The 20694-nt window shown below is 44.9% G+C and overlaps 1 protein-coding gene across 1 annotated transcript in view; it reads left to right on the forward strand.

The window, feature by feature from the left end:
• Positions 1 to 1454: 1454 nt before the first annotated feature.
• The window catches only part of LOC114229717 (acyl-coenzyme A synthetase ACSM1, mitochondrial-like), a 33429-nt gene continuing 14189 nt past the window's right edge, over positions 1455 to 20694 (forward strand). The window contains exons 1-6 of the mRNA XM_054714207.1: positions 1455 to 1646; positions 8041 to 8251; positions 12501 to 12708; positions 15167 to 15307; positions 18062 to 18221; positions 19201 to 19280. Of these exons, the coding sequence (XP_054570182.1) occupies positions 1455 to 1646; positions 8041 to 8251; positions 12501 to 12708; positions 15167 to 15307; positions 18062 to 18221; positions 19201 to 19280 (992 nt within the window). The remainder of the gene's footprint in view (positions 1647 to 8040; positions 8252 to 12500; positions 12709 to 15166; positions 15308 to 18061; positions 18222 to 19200; positions 19281 to 20694) is intronic.

The following is a 20694-nucleotide window of genomic DNA, read 5'->3' on the forward strand; positions in this document are numbered from 1 at the left end:
ATAGGTATAGATATGATAAAGCTACAGATAGTGACAGCACATATTGGCATAATTAGAGGTAGAGATATTGACAGCTATAAAGACAGTTATACATGGAGATAGAGATGGACATGTCAGTATAGATATCCCCATGTTTAGCCTTCTTAACATACTAATGCAGGTGATGGACACTGTGGTGTCTGCTCAGCAACGTATCCCTGTTCCTTCTCATTAGACGCTAATTCTGTGCTGAGTATGTACTTACATGCTTCACACAGGATGTCATTCATTCACTACTCCAGGTGTTTTAATATTTCCATATTTTAGAGGGAGGTTAAGAAAATTGCCCAAAGCTGTGTAGGTGAGGAGAGAGGGGCTGGCATTGGAACCTGTGTCTCTTGGCTCCTAAGGGCACGCTCTCAGCTCCCACAGTCCTCCCAGCTGGGTGCTTGTGACACTTGGCCCTCTCAGGTGATGAAGATTAAATCAGAATTTCAAACACATTTACAGGATAAGGTAATGCCAACCTCAGTTCTTTGTTTGATTAAGAGAGGTGTACTGGATAGCTAGGTCTGCTGTTACAAAGAACCACAGCCTGGGGGCCTTAAACCTCAGGAATTTACTTCTCACAGCTCAGGAGGCAAGAAGTCTGAGATCAAGGTGTCAACAGGGGGTCTCTTCTTGGGCTTAGCTCTGGGCTTGAAGTTGTCCGTCTTCATGTTCACACCACATTCTCCCTCTATGTGTCTGAGTCCCGATCTCTTCTTATAAGGACATCAGTTATATTGGATTAGGGTCCATCTAGTGACTTCATTTTAACTTAATTACCTCTTTAAAGATTCTTCCCCCAGCCCTGGCTGGTGTGCTCAGTGGTTAGAGTATTAGAGAGAGTGCCTGTACACCCTTCGATAACAAGCACACACACACATATTTGAGAATGGGATTGTGGGCAGCTCAGTCTGGATTAAAAAAAATCGTAAGGAATGATTGCTCAACCCTGGACCAATGAACTTTGCACAGGGGTTGGAATCATCTATAAATATAACAGGTTCCATGAGAATGGCACAGTTGTGCTCGGCAGGAAGAGAGGTGTTAGAGCCAGGCTAGCATGGAGAACAGGACTTTCAAATGGTGAGTTTCCCACAAAGAGGATGGTCCCAAGGCTGCCAACCTGAGCTTAACTCCCAGGGGGTGAGAGAAAAGGAGAAGGTGTACCAACCTCATCCAGTAGCTATAATCCCTCCCCATACTTCTCTGCCTGTGGTTCCTGAGCTGGGAAGAGAAATCCTAAATCTTAAGTCACTAAGTTGTACCTCCAAATACTGGTCAGCTGAAACCAAACTCCAGCCATGAACCAGAAATGTGCCTCGTCTTGTGGAGGAAAGTCCTGCTCCACGACTGACCTATTAGCCATCTCTTCCCGAAGCAGGTGGTGACTGAGAAGTCCGTGCCTGCTTCCTGAGGACTGCTCCGCCATGCAGTGGCTGATGAGGCTCCGGGTCCTTTGGGGCACCCACAAATCCTGCCATACCTTCCACCCTGCCCCTAGGCACTTGAGCTCCCAGTCTGTATCAGCAACTGGCACCCCGCGATGGAATGACCATGATACACCTGAGAAATTTAACTTTGCAAGTGATGTCCTGGACTACTGGACTCAAATGGAGAAGGTGAGGAGGCGCCTGTGACGGGGGGGGGGGGGGTGAGGATAGGCGTGATCTCTCTGGCTTATCTTGCTCCTCGGAGGCTAAGGGCACAGACCCGATACAGCGTCTGCCTCAACTTACCAGTGTCATGGGAAAAGTTTATGTTTTAGGGTTCAATTCTCAATTCTCATCCTGGCCACTTCTGCACTTCTCTGAGCCTCGGTGGTTTTATCTGTGAAATGGGGACAATCTCCCTTAAGAAACATGACAGCAGGTAAAAGTATCTGGTACAGTCAGATAATAGTGACCAAATGCAAAGTTCTAACTACAAGGTCAGCAACTTGATGTTCATCTGAATTCTGACCTTCCACTAAGGGGACTGTGAGCCTCACTGGAATTCATCTCATCAAACTTGGGCTCAACTTCAGGCTGCACAGAGGGAAGGGACAGGCCCCCTGCTGGTGCACCTGCGCACCTGACAGGTAGAGCTCAGTCAGCTGTCCTCCTGTGAGGAGAGGAAGGCCAGCTGCAGGCCTGGCTACCAAAGACGACTGGGGTGTGGCATTGGGGTCTGTCCAGAGAAACCAGTCCCTCAGCCTCTAGAGTTTACAGGTCTCTTCAGAAGACACCAAGTGCTTGAAACCGAAAGGGGAGCAGTGATGTGTACCCGAGGGGATGAGGTGGACAATAGGTGGTGTTCCAGCTACTAAATCCCAGCTGATGATGATCACAGTGTGAAAAGTTACCCAACATTATCTTTGTAGAAAGAGAGAATTCACCGGCAATGCAGTCAGAGAGTTGATGGAATTTTTAAGTTTCCAATGAATTTAACATATGCATTCACGTGCTAGTGTTCAAGGCCTATATGCCTTTCATGGGGCTTCTTCCTTCTTTCTCTGAGTTTTCATAATAATTCCCAGGAAAATAGAGCCTTGGTTATGAAGAGCATTTTTTATTCGCCATGTCAAGAACTTTACATTTAGTGTTCAAATTAGATGGACACTTTTATGATCTCCATTTCCCAGAATAGAAAACTGAGGTTCCAAGAGTTTTAAATAACCTACGGAAATTAGTTACCTAAGTAGAGGAGCAGAATTTGGGTCCAGGCTTTCTAATTGTAAAATCCATTTTTTAACCTGGTCTCTTGATTAGATGACACCAAAACATCTCTTGACTTCATGAAGACCTTTTGGACCGTGAGATGCACTGGAGAGGGAGGAGGTAGAGAGAAGGAATTGAGCCCAGCACTTTATTCTCACATTTATCTTCATAGAATTCTTATTTATTAGTACATGCAGCCACCCAGGGAGATAACCACCAAGTAAATAGGGTTCTCCCATGAAATACCTGTTCTTTTTGGGTTTTATATCATTGTTATCAGTTACTGCCAAGTCATCCATATCTCCCAATGTCCCCCCAGCACCCTCATTGCATTAATTTTCATCCTTACAACACTTCTGATCTGTCTGTCTCCACTTTTTCAATTGCTGTAACCAGGGTTACAGTGTCATTGTAACCAGTGATGTGTGGTGTCTGACACCTAGAAGTTTCTCAACAAACATTTGTGGAGTAAATTAATTTTGAAACCTGCCTTACAATCTACAGATCTTGGTGCTGCTCCTATTAAACACTCTGCAGAGGGCACGCCACTGGGGTCCACTCTGCTCCCTGAACCTCCCTTAAAACAAATCTCCCTTAAGTTAGAAATCCCACATTTCTATGTGCCCTCTTCTTTTTATTTTAAACTAGAGGCCCGATGCACAAAATTCATGCAAGAGTAGGCCTTCCTTCCCCTAGCTGCTGGCACCAGCTTCCCTGTGGCACCGGGGAACCGGGCTGGCTTCCCTCCAGCCCCACGCAGGCACCCGGAACCTGGACTGGTTTCCCTCAGGCCCTGGCTTTGTCTAGAAGGATGTTCGGAAGGAAGTCCAGTCTAATTAGCATAGTATCCTTTTATTATTATAGATATGTTTTCATTATTTCAGTGAGGAAGGGAGAGGTAGAGAGAGATAGAAACATCAATGATGAGGGAGAATCACTGGTCCTCTACCTCCTGCACACCCCAGACTGGGGATCGAGCCTGCAACCTGGACATGTGCCCTGGTTCATAGGTTGATGCTCAACCACTGAGCCATGCCAACTGAGCAATGTGAGTGTGTGTGTGTGTGTGTGTGTGTGTGTGTTTGATTTCCAGGAATCAAATCCAATGAATGCATACATAATGGGAACAACAAAATTGTTGTTTTTCTCTCTGTCACTTCCTCTCTCTCTAAACCAATCAATAAATTTAAAATTTTTTTAAATACTGAAGCTAACCTTTTCCACAACCAATATATTCACGTATGTGAAAGTTTTGTTTGTTTTATTGGGACTTGGATGCCTTTATTTATTTTTTTATGTTTTATTTTTTAATCCTCACCCAAGGATATTTTTCCATTGAATTTTTAAAGAAAGGGAGGGGAAGGGTTGAAGAAGTAGGGGAGAGAGAAACATGGATGTGAGAGAGACACTTTGGTTGGTGGCCTCCTGCAGGTGCCCTGACAGGGGCCAGTGATAAACCTGCAACCAAGCTACGTGCCCTTGTCTGGGAATCAAACTTGTGACCCTTTTTTCCAAGGGCCAGTGCTCTAATCACTGAGCCAAACCAGCCAGATCTTTATTTTTTCAATAATTTAAAATTTTTTTCAATTACAATTGACATACAATGTTATATTCATAAGTTAAATAAAGTCTGATCATTAGGTTGCACACCTGAAACTGAGCTCTAGACTATTCCTAACACCCCAAAAGCTTTCTTTTGTCCTCTCTCAGCCAATCCCCTCCCACCCCCACCCTGGGCCCCAGGCAACCACTGACCTGCTCTTGCACCCTTTTGTGTCTGGTTTCTTTTACTCAGTAATGTTTGTGTGGATTGGCTGTTTGTGTCTTTTTTTCTTTTTCTTTTTTGTTAGTCCTCACCAGAGGATATTTTTTCATTGGTTTTTGTTTTGCTTTGTGGTTTTTTTTGTTTTTTTTTTTGTTTTTAGAGAGAGAAGAGAGAGAGAGGGAGGGTGGAGGGAGAAAGGAGAAGGAGAAAAAGAAAGAGAGAACATGGACATGTGAGAGACACATCCGTTAGTTGGTATCCAGCTGGGATCGAACCTGCAATCCTGGTTCTTGCCCTTAACCAGGAATCAAACCCGAAACCCTTTGGTGCAAGGGCAGACACTCTAACCACACTGGCCAGGGCTGTTCATTTCTTTCTACTGCTCAGTTACTTACTCAGTGTTTTAAAATGATTTCTCAATATCCTTTGGTTTCAGATCTCACCCCATAAAACTTTAAATTTCAAATCTAGTTTAAAGATTGCATCTTATCTTCTCAAAAAGAGCTTCATGTCAATATCACATTATCAAATTAATCCTTAGCACAGAAATACATAACTACTGAAGTGATAACTTCTTCAAGGTGCAGGAGTTAGGAGCTAACACAGTCTGAATTCTGAGCAACAATTGTTTTCTACCTTAATATACCAGCTTTTCCATCATTTTTAGAATCCTGCAGAAATCTTCTGTACTGTACTAGGCTCCCTAAATATAAGCAGAGCACAACTTGTCATCAATACTTGTTAATACTGTTTATCCTGTTGGGCAAGAAATTTTTCACCTCACTGATTTTTTTAAAGCTGTAGAGACACACATGTATATGCACATATATTAATCTTATCTCAGATGAGATACATTCTTTGGTTCCAATCATCTGAGTCAAAAGATCATGTTTGTGCATCTATGCAGGGGGGAAATTGCTGGAAAAGTATACACTAAACCATTTTCAGTGCTAACATTCAGGGAGTAAGAATGTGATGAGAAATTTGAAAAATTATTTTGTTTATAAGAACCTTTTCTGCTCATAAGTTTCTGTATTGCCTGAATTTCTACTCTGAACATGTTTTGTTTGAATAAAAAATATATTTTAAAAAACCATGTTCATGATAAAATACTTGGGGAAAGAAGACAGTTGAGTTAAACAAAAAAAATTGGCCATAAATATTTAAAACATTTACATATGGGCACATATGTGTGCCTTGTTTGCCATGGTGTCCTTGAGGTCCAAGAACAGTGCCTAAGAAATATTAAGATCTAATATTGAATGAATAAGTAATTATTATTAAATTTGAATTATAATGGAATTATAATGTAAGTATGGTTTTGCTTATATAAATTGATATTATATTGTTAGCATTTTATTGTAAATGATCTGAATGTTTAAATTTATTTATTTATTCTACTAGAGACCTGATGCACAAGATTCATGCACTGGCAGGGGGTCCCTCAGCCCGGCCTGCACCCTCTCACAGTCCAGGGCTCTCACAGTCTTTGCCACCTTGCTCCTTACTGTCCGCCTGCAGCGGAAGTGAGAGAAGCTCCCGTCACCCCTGCTGTGCTGGCCAGCCATGAGCCTGGCTTCTGGCTGAGTGGCGCTCCCTCTGTGGAAGTGCACTGAACACTAAGGGGCAGTTAATGCACTGAGTGTCTGCCCTCTGGTGGTCAGTGCATGCCATAGGAACCAGTTGTTCCACCATCCGGTCGATTTGCATATTAGCCTCTTATTATATAGGACTAGAGGCCCAGTGCACAAAATTTGTGCATGGGAGGGGAGTCTCTCTGCCCAGCCTGCACTCTCTCCAATCTGGGACCTCTTGGGGGATGTCCGACTGACGGGATTGGGCCTAAACCAGCAGTCAGACATCCCTCTCACAATCCGGGACTGCTGGCTCCTAACTGCTCACCTGCCTGCCTGATCATCCCTAACTGCCTCCCCTGCTGGCCTGATCACCCCTAATCACCTCTGCCTGCCAGCCTGGTCACCCCTCACTGCCCCTCATGCTGGCCTGGTTGCCTTCAACTGCTCCTCCTGCCAGCCTTGTGGCTCCCAAGTGAGCCTCCTGCTGGCCTGGTCACTCCCACCTGCCCCTACTGCCAGCCTAGACACCCCTCATGGACCCCCATGCTGGCCTGGTCGCCCCTCATTGCTCCCCTGCCAGCCTGGTCATCCCACACAGCCTGCTGTTCAGTCATTTGGTCGTCCCTCACTAACCCCCCCCTGCTGGCCTGGTCGCCCCATGCAGCCTGCTTTTTGGTCGTTACTGTGAGGGCATCATGACCAATTTGCATATTAGTATAGACCAAAGGCACGGTGCACAAAATTTATGCATGGGGGGGGTAATTCCCTCAACCCAGTCTGCACCCTCTCCAATTGGACATCCCTCTCGTGATCTGACACCCTGGCTCCTAACCATTCACCTGCCTGCCAACCTAATCACCCCTAACCACTCTGCCTGCCTTACTGATTGCCCCTAACCACCTCTGCCTGCCTGCTGATCATTCCTAACTGCTCCCCTGCTGGCCTGGTGCCCCCAACTGCTCTCCCCTGTGGCCTGATTGCCCCTAACTGCTCTCCCCTGCAGGCCTGATTGCCTCTAACTGCCTCTGCCTTGGCCCCCACCACCATGGCTTTGTCCAGAAGAAAGTCAGACATCTGAAAGATGGCTGGTCAACTTGGTCTAATTAGCATATTACCCTTTTATTAATATAGTTAGGTTATATAGGATAGTATTGCTTAAATGGAGGGGGCCCTTTTTCAACAGGAGGAGATGCTCTTGGCAGACAAAAATACACACCTCCTTGCAACCCTGGGACACCACATCAGAGAAGGGGGTGCAAAAGTGAGCAGAGCATCACAACATGCCCCACCGTTCTGAGTGTAGCTTTAGCTGTGTGGCCATTTGCTGGTTGCTGCAGATCTTTGACTGTTTGAAAAGGACCAACAAAGCCATTTCAGTCTGTTTACTTGATGTTTCTCTGAAGGAATAGGGGCCTGGACCTTCCCAGTCTGCTTCTTACAAATTTCACCATTAGAGGTAACTTAATTTTAAAAATTAAATTCCCCAAATATTCAGAGCCTAAATTAGCCTCTTTTATTGTGTAGCAATTATGTAAATAGTCATATTTCTTGAGCACCTACTGTGCCAGACACTGTTATGTACACTTCACTCATTAAATAACTCCTTAGGACTTTATGACCTGCTAGGTAATATTATTGTCCCCACTTCATAGATGAGAATGCTGGGGCACAAAGAGGAATCCACTGTCTACATGGAACTAAGACACGTGGGGATGAAGCTTTAAGTCTTCAGTTGGAGACATGAAGCTATTCATGGTTTTATGTGACTTGGGAGGAGGTGGCTATAGTAGACCAAAAGAAGTTGGCTGGATCACAGCATGCCCCTAACTTTTCTTGACTCTTTAAATGATTTAAAATGGGGTCTTAGGTCCTGAGCTATGCTCACACTGGAATGTGCCTATGACAGTGGATTGGGGAAATAAGTGCCCTTTTCCTCTGAAGCAGGAAGTAACACATGGTGTATGATCTTGACCAGGAAGGCAAAAGAGGCCCCAACCCAGCCCTGTGGTGGGTGAACAGCCAAGGAGATGAAGTGAAGTGGAGTTTCAGAGAGCTGACAGACTTCACCTGCCGCGCAGCCAACGTCTTCACGCAGACCTGTGGCCTGCAGCAGGGAGACCGTCTCGCCTTGATTCTGCCTCGAGTGCCTGAGTGGTGGCTGGTGACCATGGGCTGCATCCGAACAGGTCAGTGACTCAGAGAGACCCGTAGAGATGTCCTAGGGTCAACAGGGGAGATGCTTAGGGATGTCCTAGAGCCAACTGGTCCAGGAACACCAGGTGTTTTCTCCTCCCCCACATTCTGTCTTCTTCACAGTCTTTCCCTTTCTCAGACTCCCTCACATATTTGTACCCCTTATCCCTCACTCTCTCCCTCACCCTCACATACACTCAAACGCAATGTCATACACACACACACACACACAACTTTCTCTTTTTTTCCCCTTATTGATGAAGACATTACATGTGTTCTTATCCAACTCTTGCCCCCCCCCCCCCACGCACACACACACACACAACCCTCCAGCTCATGCCTTCACCCCCCTGGTGTCTATGTCCATTGGCTATGCTTATATACATTCATACAATTCCTTTGGTTGATCTCTCCCCCTTACCCGCACACTCCCCTACCTTCCCTCTGAGGTTTGATGGTCTGATCTATGCTTCTCTGTCTCTGGATCTATTTTTGTTCATCAGTTTATATTGTTCATTATATTCCACAAATGAGTGCGATCGTGTGATATTTACTTTCTCTGACTGGCTTATTTCACTTAGCATGATGCTCTCCAGGTCCATCCATGCTGTTGCAAATGATAAGAGTTCCTTCCTGTTTACAGCAGCATAATATCCCATAGTGTATATGTACCACCATTTTCTAATCCACTCATCTGCTGATGGGCACTTAGGCTGTTTCCAAATCTTAGCTATTGTAAATTGTGCTGCTATGAACATAGGGGTGCATATATCCTTTCTGATTGCTGTTTCTAGTTTCTTGGGATATAATCCTAGAAGTGGGATCACTGGGTCAAATGGAGTTCCATTTTTAATTTTTTGAGGAAACTCCATACTGTTCTCCATAGTGGCTACACCAGTCTTCATTGCCATCAGCAATGCAGGAGGGTTCCATTTTCTCAGCATCCTCATCAGCACTTGTCATTTGTTGATTTGTTGATGATAGCCATTCTAACAGGTGTGTGACAGTACCTCATTGTCGTTTTGATTTGCATCTCTTGGATGATTAGTGACTTTGAGCATGTTTTCATGTGTCTCCTGGCCTTCTGTATGTCCTCCTTTGAAAAGTGTCTATTTAGGTCCTTTGCCCATTTCTTTATTGGATTGTTTATCTTCCTTTTGTTAAGTTGTATGTGTGCCCTGTAAATGTTGGAGATTAAACTTATCGGATATAACATTGGCAAATGTGTTCTCTGAAGCAGTGGGATTCTTGTTGTTTTGTTGATGGTTTATTTTGCTGTGCAAAGCTTTTTATTTTGATGTAGTCCCATTTGTTTATTTTCTCCTTAGTGTCCATTGCCCTAGGAGCTCTATCGGTAAAGATAGTACTACGACATAGGTCTGATATTTTGCTGCCTATGAATTTTTCCAAGATTTTTATGGTTTCCTGTCTTACGTTTAAGTCCTTTATCAATTTTGAGTTTATTTTTGTGTATGGTGGAAGTTGGTGATCTAGTTTCATTTTTTGCATGTATCTGTCCAATTTTCTCAACACCATCTATTGAAGAGACTGTCTTGATGCCACACACTTTCTCTTGCACAGTCTCAGACATTATTCCTTTTTTGAAACTCATAAATTGTTAACCTTTTGCCATATTGGAGCCTCCAACTGAGTTAGTAAAGAATCAGTTGCAGACATTGTGACACCCCTAAATACCATGTAAATACCCATAAACCCTGGATCCCAGACATTTCCTTCACATCACCACAGCAGGCTTATCAAACAAGAAGTCTGACATTGGTACAATATATGTTACCTGATAGCTATCCATAGTCCACATTCCCCAATTGCCTTAATAATGTCCTTGACAGCCATTTCTTTCTTTAAGTCCAAAATCCAATTGAGGTTCATGCATTGCATTTAGTTGTCATGTCTTCTCCGTCTCCTTTAGCCTAGAAGGGTTCTCTAGCCTTTTCCGCATGGCAATGACATTTTGAAGTGTCTAAGCCAGTTGCTTTGTAGGCAGTGCACCCAAATGTTTATTTCTGACTCTTGCTTCATGATTATATTCATCTTAAAACATCTTAGCAGCAGTGCTGGGAGGACAGTGCTGTGTCTTTGTCGGTGCATCACATGAGGGGCCTATGCAGTTGTTTTGTCTTCCATCAGTGACACTGTTTATCTCGCTAGAAGGGTGGTAGTCAACTGTGTCAAGGCACCTTTTCTCTTCCTGACCAGTAAGAAGTCTGTGGGGCAACACTTATGAGTCTAGTGACTATCCTGCTCCCACTGACTTTCACCCCATGGTTTGAGTGTCCACTGGTGATTCTTGACTGAGTTGAATATTATTATGGTGATTTACATGAGGATTTTCTGTTTATATCACCCCCTCTAGATTCATTAGTTAGTATTTTCCGTAGAGATTTTCCTTGCCCTTTTAATTGCTTATCTATCTGTCTATCTACCTATCTATCTATCTATCTATCTATCTATCTATCTATCTGTCTACCTACCTATCTACCTACCTATCTGTCTACTTATCTATCTATTTAATTTAGAATCAGTATGGGATTCATGGATTTTTTTAATCATTTCAGTTGAATCACATGTTCACACAACAGTCTATTCATGATCTTGCTTATATATTCACTCTCTCCCTTTCCTCATAAAATAGTTGATTAATCCATCCAGTTCCTGTCTAATCAGATGTTAATAGCAACAGCAGAGAGAGCATAAAGAAGCCATGTGACCTGTAGAGCTAAGACATCCCCATGAGAAACCCAAGACGTGAGCTGAGCCCTCTGGGAACAGCATAACTAAAGAGGAGCAGAAGCAGAGAAAGGGAATTTCAAGAACAGGCTCGGCACATGCAAAGGCTTAGAGTCAGGAGTTGCCTATGTGAACGGCCAGTTTGAAATAGAGAATAGAGGTGTGGGAGAGAAAGGTGGAGCGTGGACAGCGTCTTCAGTGTCAGAATGGGGAGCATGGAGTTTTCTGGAGAGAGGACATTGCTGTTAATGAAAAGAAGTGAAGGTGAACATGAAGGGGAGGCAAGCTAAATGGCCATCTCAGAAGTGATTAAAGAAAATTGAGTTTATTTAAGGAAAACGGGATGGGGGTGGGATACCCAAAGGGAAGGGCTGCACAGCACCGAGCCAAGGGGATGATGGTGCGCCCAGGAGCAGGAGTTTCATCCTTATATGTTGTCATAGTGGGAATCTATTGTCGTCAGTGGGTTTGGGCTGGTGGGCCTGGAATGGGGATGGAATGCAGGTGTGCCATTGGGTGTCTTCAGGACAGTTTCACTTCCTTATATGGTCTGATTCCCAGCAAGCATTTCTTGGGCTTTTTTCTCCTGTGGCCAGAAGCTTACAAATGGCTGTCAAGGATTGTACTGCCTTCTAGTCCTAACAACAGGAAATGTGGGGGGAAAGTCTATGCTCTGTGGAATTTACAGATAATAAAATGAAAGCTCCAGGGCAAGGCATCTGCTGGAGAGGTTACAATCCAATAGGTGCACACAAATACTTGAACTAATTGTTGGCAACAGCAGACGGCAGGGAGGATAGAAAAGTTCAAGGGACAATGTGGTTAATTTGGACGTGAGGGATGAAGGAAAGAAGGGATTCCCAATGACACAGGGATGAGAGAAGGGGGTGTGAGGAGAAAAGTGGGGGCTGGGATGCAGCTATTCCTGATGTCAGAGACTCTGTCCTCCTTGCATCTGTGGTCCCAGGTCCCATGTAAACTCTTGCAAAGTAGGATCCACCTGTCTACTGGCTGCACCCATCTAGAGTAGAAAGGTTTAGGGCAAGCGTTTCAAATGTTAATGTGCGAGAGAATCACTTGGAGGTCCTGTTAAAAGGCAGGTTCTGACCCTGCTGCCTTGTGTCAGTGGTTGTGCATTGACCTATGAAGCAGGAGGTCGTGGTTCAATCCCCAGTTGGGCACATGCCTGGATTGCAGACTAGGTCCCCAGCGTGGAGGTGTGCAGGAGGCAGCCAATCAATGATTCTCTCTCATCACTGATGTTCCTATCTCTCTCTCCCTCTCCCTTCCTCTCTACAATCAATGAAAATGTATTTTAGACAAAATTTTAAAATTCAGGCTCTAATTCAGTAGGTTTGGGTGAGGCTTGGTGGTGCTGACACTGCGGGTCTTTGTGTAGCAAGAGGTTAGAGGATTTCTATGCAGATCAGCCAGGCCTGAAGGCCATGGTTGTGAAAGAGGAAGTGAAACAAATAATTTCTTTCCCATCCCCAGGGATTATCTTCATGCCAGGGACAACCCAGATGAAGGCCAAGGACATTCTCTACCGACTGAAGGAGTCTAACGCCAAGAGCATCGTGACCACAGATGCCCTTGCCCCGGAGGTGGACTCTGTGGCTTCTAAGTGTCCCGCTCTGAAAATCAAGCTCCTGGTGTCTGACCACAGCCGTGAAGGGTGGCTGGACTTCCGCTCTCTGATTAAGTGAGTTTCGGGTGTGATGGAGGTGCTCTCTGAGGAACGGTGGGAGAAGGCCATGCACACCCAAGCGCTGTAGACAGACAGCCGGTGGTAGGAAGCTCACCAGGCCTGGCTCCAGAAACCTCTTCCCAGCTATGTCCCTGACCTGCTGTGTGACCCTGGGCTACTTCCTTCCCCTCTCTTAGCCAAGGTTGCTTCATCTGTAATATCAGGACATTGCACTTCTATGCTTCTCTCCCTGAAGTTTGATCACCCCTGGGATGTGGAAGCAGGTGTACCATCAGAGGATGACTGTGTTTCAAGCTTCTTGTAGGTGGGAGTCTAAAAGACTATTCACATATAAATATAAATACATATATGGGAATAAGTTGAATGAGAGGTTAAAATGGATCCTTAAGGTGACTGCAAGAAAAATTGAGGCTGTGACTGGCAGAGGGTTTTGGGGGCAAACATCTCCCAGGGTATGGGGTGCCCTTCGAAAGTTAGGGAAATGCCAGGAGGTCAGAGAGACCCTCCACCTCCAATCCTTTAATTCTGTGAGCCTTCAGGTGTTTTTTATATTCTTGACTTAAGAAAATTGGACTCCTGTAGAAAATTTTTATGAGTTTATTTGAGCCAAACTGACAACATATACTGGGGAGCAAGACCTCAAATGCTCCGGAGGAAAAGAGTTTTGTAGCTTCTCTCATGCATTTGAAATTCAGGAGGGGATGCAAGAAAGGTTACAGGAAGGTGGGAGAAAGCCAGGTGGGGATGGGATTACAGGATAGTTAAGATTCTCTGCTCTCTTGTGGGGTCAGACCCCCTTCAAGGGATATTACTTTCCGTATTTCAAGTGCGTGTTAACCTAGATGCACAAGAGCAATGGACAGGCTTGCTTAAGGCAAAGATAAACCTTTCACCAGAGAAGCTCTGTGTCAGGGGCCTGCCTCCCGCCATGCCCTGCCCGGGCAGGGATTTATGATCAGATCATCTGGGAGCTTAGTTCACAGAGCCCCTGTTCCACCCGCAGCTCAAACCTTGCTGGGTGTCTTTTCTTTGTCTCTTTTCTTTTTCTGAGGTAACACTGGTTTATAACGTATAAGTTGCATTGGGATTGTTTTCTTGAAGCAACCCTTCTGTTTTTAAAGTAAAATGTTATTCAACCCCAAAAGGCAAACACAGTGACGTCACACCTTGTGTTGGACTCCAAGGTGGAGAGTGGGGGCTCTCGCTCCAGGAAGCACGCCCTCGCCTTCCCCTTGCACTACCTTAGCCTCTCTCTCCTCACGCTAAGGACCCTTCTTCTGCCCGAACTTGTTTCCTGAGCCAATGCAGCCCCGCTGGCTCACCTCTACTACCTCTGTGGCTTCTAGATAAACTTCCTTTTATATTTTGAATAAGCAAATAAAGTTAGAGAGTTGATAAAAACCTAAATAAATAATACTGTTTAAAAATTGCCCAGGTCACGATGGTACCATATCTCCACAAGAGCCAGTGTTCCCTCCAGCATTTGGATGATCTGCAGTTTATCTGAACAACACAGGAAGCTCATATGTCACGTCCAATCATGGCAGGCGTCCAATCTTCGAAGGCCCAGGAGACTGAGTGTAGAAACTTCCAGGAATCAAGGCCTTCTGAGGGGACTGCAGTTTTCCTCTGCAGGCTCAGGCTTACACCAGACTACTCATATATTTCTTTCACTCTCCCTCTCCCTCACTCTCTCTTCCCCACCCCTTATCACCAAGGTTATGGAGTGAAATTCCTGTAAAGTTAGTTTGTATGAAAGCAAGCTTAGCAGTGTGAGTAAGAGGACAGTCTACGCACCAAACAGGGTTTGAACACTGGCTCTGCCAGTTGCTGGCAACCTCTCTGAGCTTCAGTTTCCTCATCCACAAGGGAGCATAACAAATTGGGCATAGTCACCTCTTGGGATTGCTCTGAAGATTGAATGAGTTCTTCTTTGTAAGTCATTTACTAGTAGAGCATTTTCGAAAACAGTAAGTTCTATTTCAATGTTTGTTAAATTATAAAATACTCGGCTGTGTTTTCCCCATTTTTTAAATGAAGAAATGTCAGTGCTCTTACCCAAGTCACCCATAAACTCTGTTTGATGCTTCAGACCTGGAGACCAGCTTTCCCTCCAGTGTTGCAAAACCCCAGTTTTCTGCACTGGCCCGATAGCTCAGTTGGTTAGAGTGCCAAGGTTGTGGGTTTGATCCCTGGTCAGGGCACATACAAGAATCAACCAATGAATGCATAAATAAGTGAAAGAGCGAATCCAAGTTTCTCTCTCTCTCTCTCTCTCTCTCTCTCTCTCTCTCTCTCTCTCTCTCCCTCTCTCTCCTTTCCTCTCTATCAAATCTATATAAGCAAACAAGTCAGGTTTCTTCCTTTGAGCCTCATGTTGTTTCTTTGGCTTACCCTGAGGGTGGAGCCAGGAGACTTGACTTCTCTCCTTTTCTGTTCAATCCCTTTGTAGGTCAGCATCCCCAGATCACACCTGCATTAAGTCAAAGACCACGGACCCAATGGTCATCTTCTTCACCAGTGGCACCACCGGCTTCCCCAAGATGGCAAAACACAGCCATGGACTTTCCTTGCGACACTCCTTCCCTTCATGGTAGGAAAGAGGGCACCAACTTAGTGTGTGTGTGTGTGTGTGTGTGTGTGTGTGTGTGTGTGTGTGTGTGTTGGGAAAGGTGCTCTAAGTAGAACCAAGTCCATCCTGCTTCTCCCTTCTGCTCTCTTTGGTTCAGACCACTGAGGGTCTCAGAGGCGAAGGTCTGGACTTCTAAGTGTGTGTTGACAGAAGCCTCCCAATGACCAGGGGGTCCTGCCTGAGCACCTTCACAGGTGTGGAGGGGACATGGGTGGAGGCAGCAGGCATTCTGCAAGCTGCACACATGGCAAGCCATGTGTCTTTGTCACTGGTTCCAGGTTTGGTGGGAGGAGGACAGAAAGTTCTAGCTATGTGGTCTGTACAGATACGGAGGTTGAGTTTCCCAATCATGAGCCATTAGGAGGAAGTAATACCTGGAACCAAGCAACTGCCTTTAACCTAAAATAAATAATTGTAGAGGCTTAAGACATAGCCTTGGGTTAACCATGTAATCAATTTTAAACCAAACATCTTTTCCCTCCTACTTCCTCCTCCCCAACTAGTAATATGCAGACCAGACCAGACCAAGTTCTGTGGGGAAGTATGGGAAAGTTTGTAAGGAGGATTTTCCAAAAGGTCGGGGGCCTCTGGGGGACCTTGCCAAAGGCAGCAACCCCTACCGTGACTTTTCCAAACAAGTCTGATCCCCTGGATGTTTTGCTGGAATCTATATGTTTAGTCTTTAAGACCCGACCTTGAAGAAGCCTGTGCTTTCTCAAGGATATTTACCCTGCTGACTGTATCTAGAGGTGAAATTTACTTCAAGCTGTTGTTACAATAAAAGGCTAACAGGGCAGGCATCCGGAGCAGTTTTGGTTCCTAAAGCCAAACAATCCCCCCCCCCTTTTTTTTTTTTTTTTCACAGAAATGTGTGTCAAAGTAATCTGTTCATCCCGCTCTCAGGGTCTGCTGTTCAGTCCTGGGAAAGTTCTTTGTGTTTTGTACCTTATTAAGCAGACCAGAGGGCAGAGAAGGTGTCTTGTGGACACTGGGCATCTGTGCTAATGATATCACTTGATCAGCAAAACCTGGAGGGATGGGTGTGGAAAGAAGGGGAGAGTTTATGTGTAGTCAGAATAACACAAACAAAGACACAAAGATATAAAAGGTAGCATTCATAGCCCAGCTGGCATGGCTCAGTGATTGAGCATCGACCTATGAACCAGGAGGTCATGGCTCAAAGTCAGATCAGGGAACATACCCAGGTTTTAGGCTCCATCCCTGATGTGGGGCATGCAGGAGGCAATCAATGATTCTCTTCACCATTGATGTTTCTATCTCTCTTTCCCTATCCTTCCTCTCTGAAATCAATAAAAATATATTTTAAAAAGTAGCACTCATAGAACTACAGAGATCTGAGAGGAGCTGCTGCTCAGGGTGTCAGGCAGGCACAGATGGGAGCAGCTGAGAAAGTGAGTGGGGCCCAGAGCCCACAGGGTCGTGTGGACTTTGGTGTAGAGATTGAGCTTATTGGGAAAACAGTGGGCGGTGATTGAAAGTTTGGTAACAAGGGAGAGAGCTAATCAAATGTGAATTTTGAAAAGATCACTGTAGCTACAAGGGTGGAGAATGGCTGGGAAAAAGAATAGATTTAGAAAGACCTGTTAGAGGGTCTTAGAATAATTTAGGTGCAATATGGTGGTGGTTTGGACAAGGTGGTGGGGACACGAAGGATGTTAAGAAGTCTGAGATTTTAGGAAATAGAATGGGAGGGTGTGCTGGCTAGACGTGGGAGGCAGGAGGGGCTGGAGAGTAAAGGTGGACTCCCCGGTTTGTTTGTGTGTTTTTTTCTTTTTTCTTTTTCTGTTTTTTTTTTTTTAAGGATTTTTTTTTAATATATTTTATTGATTTTTTACAGAGATGAAGGGAGAGGGATAGAGAGTCAGAAACATCGATGAGAGAGAAACATCGACCAGCTGCCTCTTGCACACCCCCTACCGGGGATGTGCCCACAACCAAGGTACATGCCCTTGACCGGAATCGAACCTGGGACCTTTGAGTCCGCAGGCCGACGCTCTATCCACTGAGCCACACCGGTTTCGGCGACTCCCAGGTTTTGAGCTTGGACAATAATGACATTCACTGAAACACAGAGAACACTGGAGAAGAATTAGTCCAGGGAGGCAGGAGAGATTAGGATGCTCTGGGTTTGAGATGCTTGAGAGACAACCCAGAAGAGATGCTCAGTGGGCAGTTGGGTCTGAAGCTCAGAACAGAGGTCCCTAGCTTGTGATTTCCTGTGGGTGTGCCACAGCCCTAAGAGATGGGAAGAGGGAGTGTGAATGGCTCTCCAGGCCCCTCCCTACTAATAGAAGAGCTCTTCAAAGTCATCTCTCCTCATGGGTGAGCTGATTTTTCTCAAGTAGTAATGGACACAGAGGTCCCTCAGAAACAGTAAGAGGATGTGGAGAAATGCTTCAGACTTGGCTGAGTAGCCACTGGTTCAATTTTTTATCGACCAGATGTTTATGTTATTTTTTTATTTATTTTTGGTAATCCTCACCAGAGGATATTTTTCCCCCATTTTTTTTAAGACAGTGCAGGAATCAAAACTGCACTTTTTAAAATTATACTTAATTGCTTTCAGAGAGGAAGGGAGAAGGAAAAAAAGATAAAACATCAATGATTAGAGATCGTGCCCACAACCCAGGCATGTGCCTTGACCAGGAATGCAACTGTGGTTACAAAGCTGAAGTCACTGTATTTTGGAGTCAGCAGGAAATTACTGCAGCTGAAGGCCGCTGATGTCTTCTGGTGCATGTCAGATCCAGCCTGGATTGTGTCTATCATTGGGACCCTGTTTGAACCATGGACAGCAGGGTCTACAGTCTTCATCCATCATCTGCCCCAGTTTGACCCTAAGGTCATTGTAGAGGTAAGAGGACTAATGTGTCAGTGTCAACAAACTCCAGGAGAAACTCATGTTTCAGGCTCAAAAGCTGGCCCCTGCGGAGAATAGTGTATAGAACAAAGCAGCCCATTAGGGTGATGTAACCTGGGCTCTGGGTGTCTCAAATGTGAGGCGCTGAATCAGTCAGTGAACCACCCAGAATGCACATTTTGAGAAATTAAAGCAACCAGCACAATCTCAGGTCTCCTGGCTCCTCCAGGGCCAGGTGGCTGGTGTGTGTGTGTGAATTGATTGAAGTGTTTAAAAACAGAGCCCTTAGAATACAATGGTTCTAGTTCCTTTTCACACTTTTAACATTTGTTAGTGGTAACCTCACCTCTCTGAGCTCAGTCTCCTCACCTGTAAGACCAGAGTTTTAATAATTATGACCTCATCAGATTGTTGGGAATATTGAGATGATACAGGCAAAGTGTGTAAAGTGCTTAGCCCTCAGGCCTGCACCTGAAAACACTCAGGAACTGGCAGCAGTTGCTGTTATGGTTACGCGTACATCATGGTGATGATTGAAGTTGCCTCCATAAACCCTTTCAAGTGACTTCCCTGCACCTGAACATGCTGTTTGTGTCTGCACTCACTGCACCCTGGCTTTCCTTCGCAGACCTGCCTCTCCACCTCTCAAGCCCAGGCCCCTCCCCTCACCACCGTGGGGCCTCTTCTTCTCCAGGCCTCCCATTGGAGCCCCTCACTACTCATCTTTAATCCATTATACCCTTTCTTCTATATTATCAGTCTCTCACTTTTCATCAGCTCTACTCCCTCAGTCCATAAACACATTCATGTTCAATATACAGATACTGGAAGAATTAAAAAATGAATAAACGGGCTCTTTTAGAAGGGATATCAGGAAAAAAATGGTAATAATGGCCAGTATTTTGTTGTTGTTTTTGGCCAGTATTTTTCATCTTAACTATAAATATAAAATTTTTCTCTGTTCACCTTGTAGACACTCTTTAAATACCCCATCACCCAGTACCTTACTGCACCCTCTGTATTTCGAATGATTCTGCAGCAGAATTTTAGCAGGTATGTAGAAGTGGCTTGTTGTAATCACAATCTTTGGGTAGGATTTTAAGAAGTCTGTTTCACTGTGGTCTTGTTGTTGGTGGGAAACAGGCTCTTTCACGGGGTTGGGATGAAAGGATTCACGCACAGGAGATTGCGATGTGTTCAATGTGGTTTATTTGTTACGTAACATCAATAGAGTTCTCCTCTGGGCTTCCCAAGGCCCATCTCTTGGCCCTGCCCTGGAAAGTCCAATCTCGTCTTCAACAGGCCAACGCAGAGGCCAATGCCCCGAGTTTCTGCTTCATGATCCTTCGGGCCTGGAAGTCTCCCCCAGGCCCAGGTGGCTGTAGAACTGCATGGTCCTTTGCTCCTGGGCGGGAGGGACAGGAACAAATTGGGCCAGTGGGGTCCCAGGCAAGAGAGAGAGCCAGCATTACCCCCTGGGTCTCAACCTGGAGCTTTTTCAAAACAACCAGTTAACTTCCCAAGATTCCAGGGGCATGCATGGGTCCACCCCTAGTCAACGATCTTTTCCCAGGTTAGACTGACAGCCTCTGTGGTCCAACACCTTCCCCTGTGCCATTTTGAATTTACTGGGCAGCTCCTGATCTCCCCTGTGTCCACTCCCACACACATTCCTGAACCAGAGGGGAGAGAGGGATGTTAATCCCCTTGGGGGGACTATGCTGCCATTTCTTAGGGGTGAAACTGGAGCTTCCTGGTGAAGCAAACAGGCCTCTGCTTCCCAGCTGACTGTGCTCAACATTGTCAGCCTCTCCCCTGGCTGTTTCTTTCAATAACCAGCCAAGGATGGTGATGGTCTGACTGTTTCAACTCTGGTTCTTTGAGGGCATTGAGAGCTAGTGTGTGTGTGTGTGTGTGTGTGTGTGTGTGTGTGTGTGTGTGTGTGTGTGTGTGAAATGTTGGTAGTGATAATTACCAGCCAGTCGAATTCATTTATTAAGCAGGACTCAGATCCAAATAAACAGTGAGCCTTGCATCATTGTGAGTTTTTTTCCTTTTTTATACTTTTTTATTTTGAAATATCAAACCCACAGAAAAATATATAAGACATAAATTTGTAGATTAAGAAATTGTTGAAAATTAAACCAACATGTAACCACTCATTCAAGTCATAATAAGAGAACATTGCCAGTGCCAGTGACCTACTCAGACCTCTCCAACTCCCTGAAAGGAACTCACTATCTTGACTTTTATGATGTTCACTCATTTGTGTTTTTCTTCTTTTTTTCCCCTTGTAGTTTCCCTCCTAAGGAAATATTCTGAAACCAATCAGTCTCTTTTACTTGCTTGTGAACTTTGTAATCATATTATTCTGTAATGTCTGGCTTCTTCTTACAAAATCATATTACTGAGATGTGGCCATGTTGCATTATATTGCTTGTAGCTAACTTTTATTGCCGTATAATAT

Source organism: Eptesicus fuscus, chromosome 4, assembly GCF_027574615.1.
Source record: "Eptesicus fuscus isolate TK198812 chromosome 4, DD_ASM_mEF_20220401, whole genome shotgun sequence".
Lineage (NCBI taxonomy): Eukaryota > Metazoa > Chordata > Mammalia > Chiroptera > Vespertilionidae > Eptesicus > Eptesicus fuscus.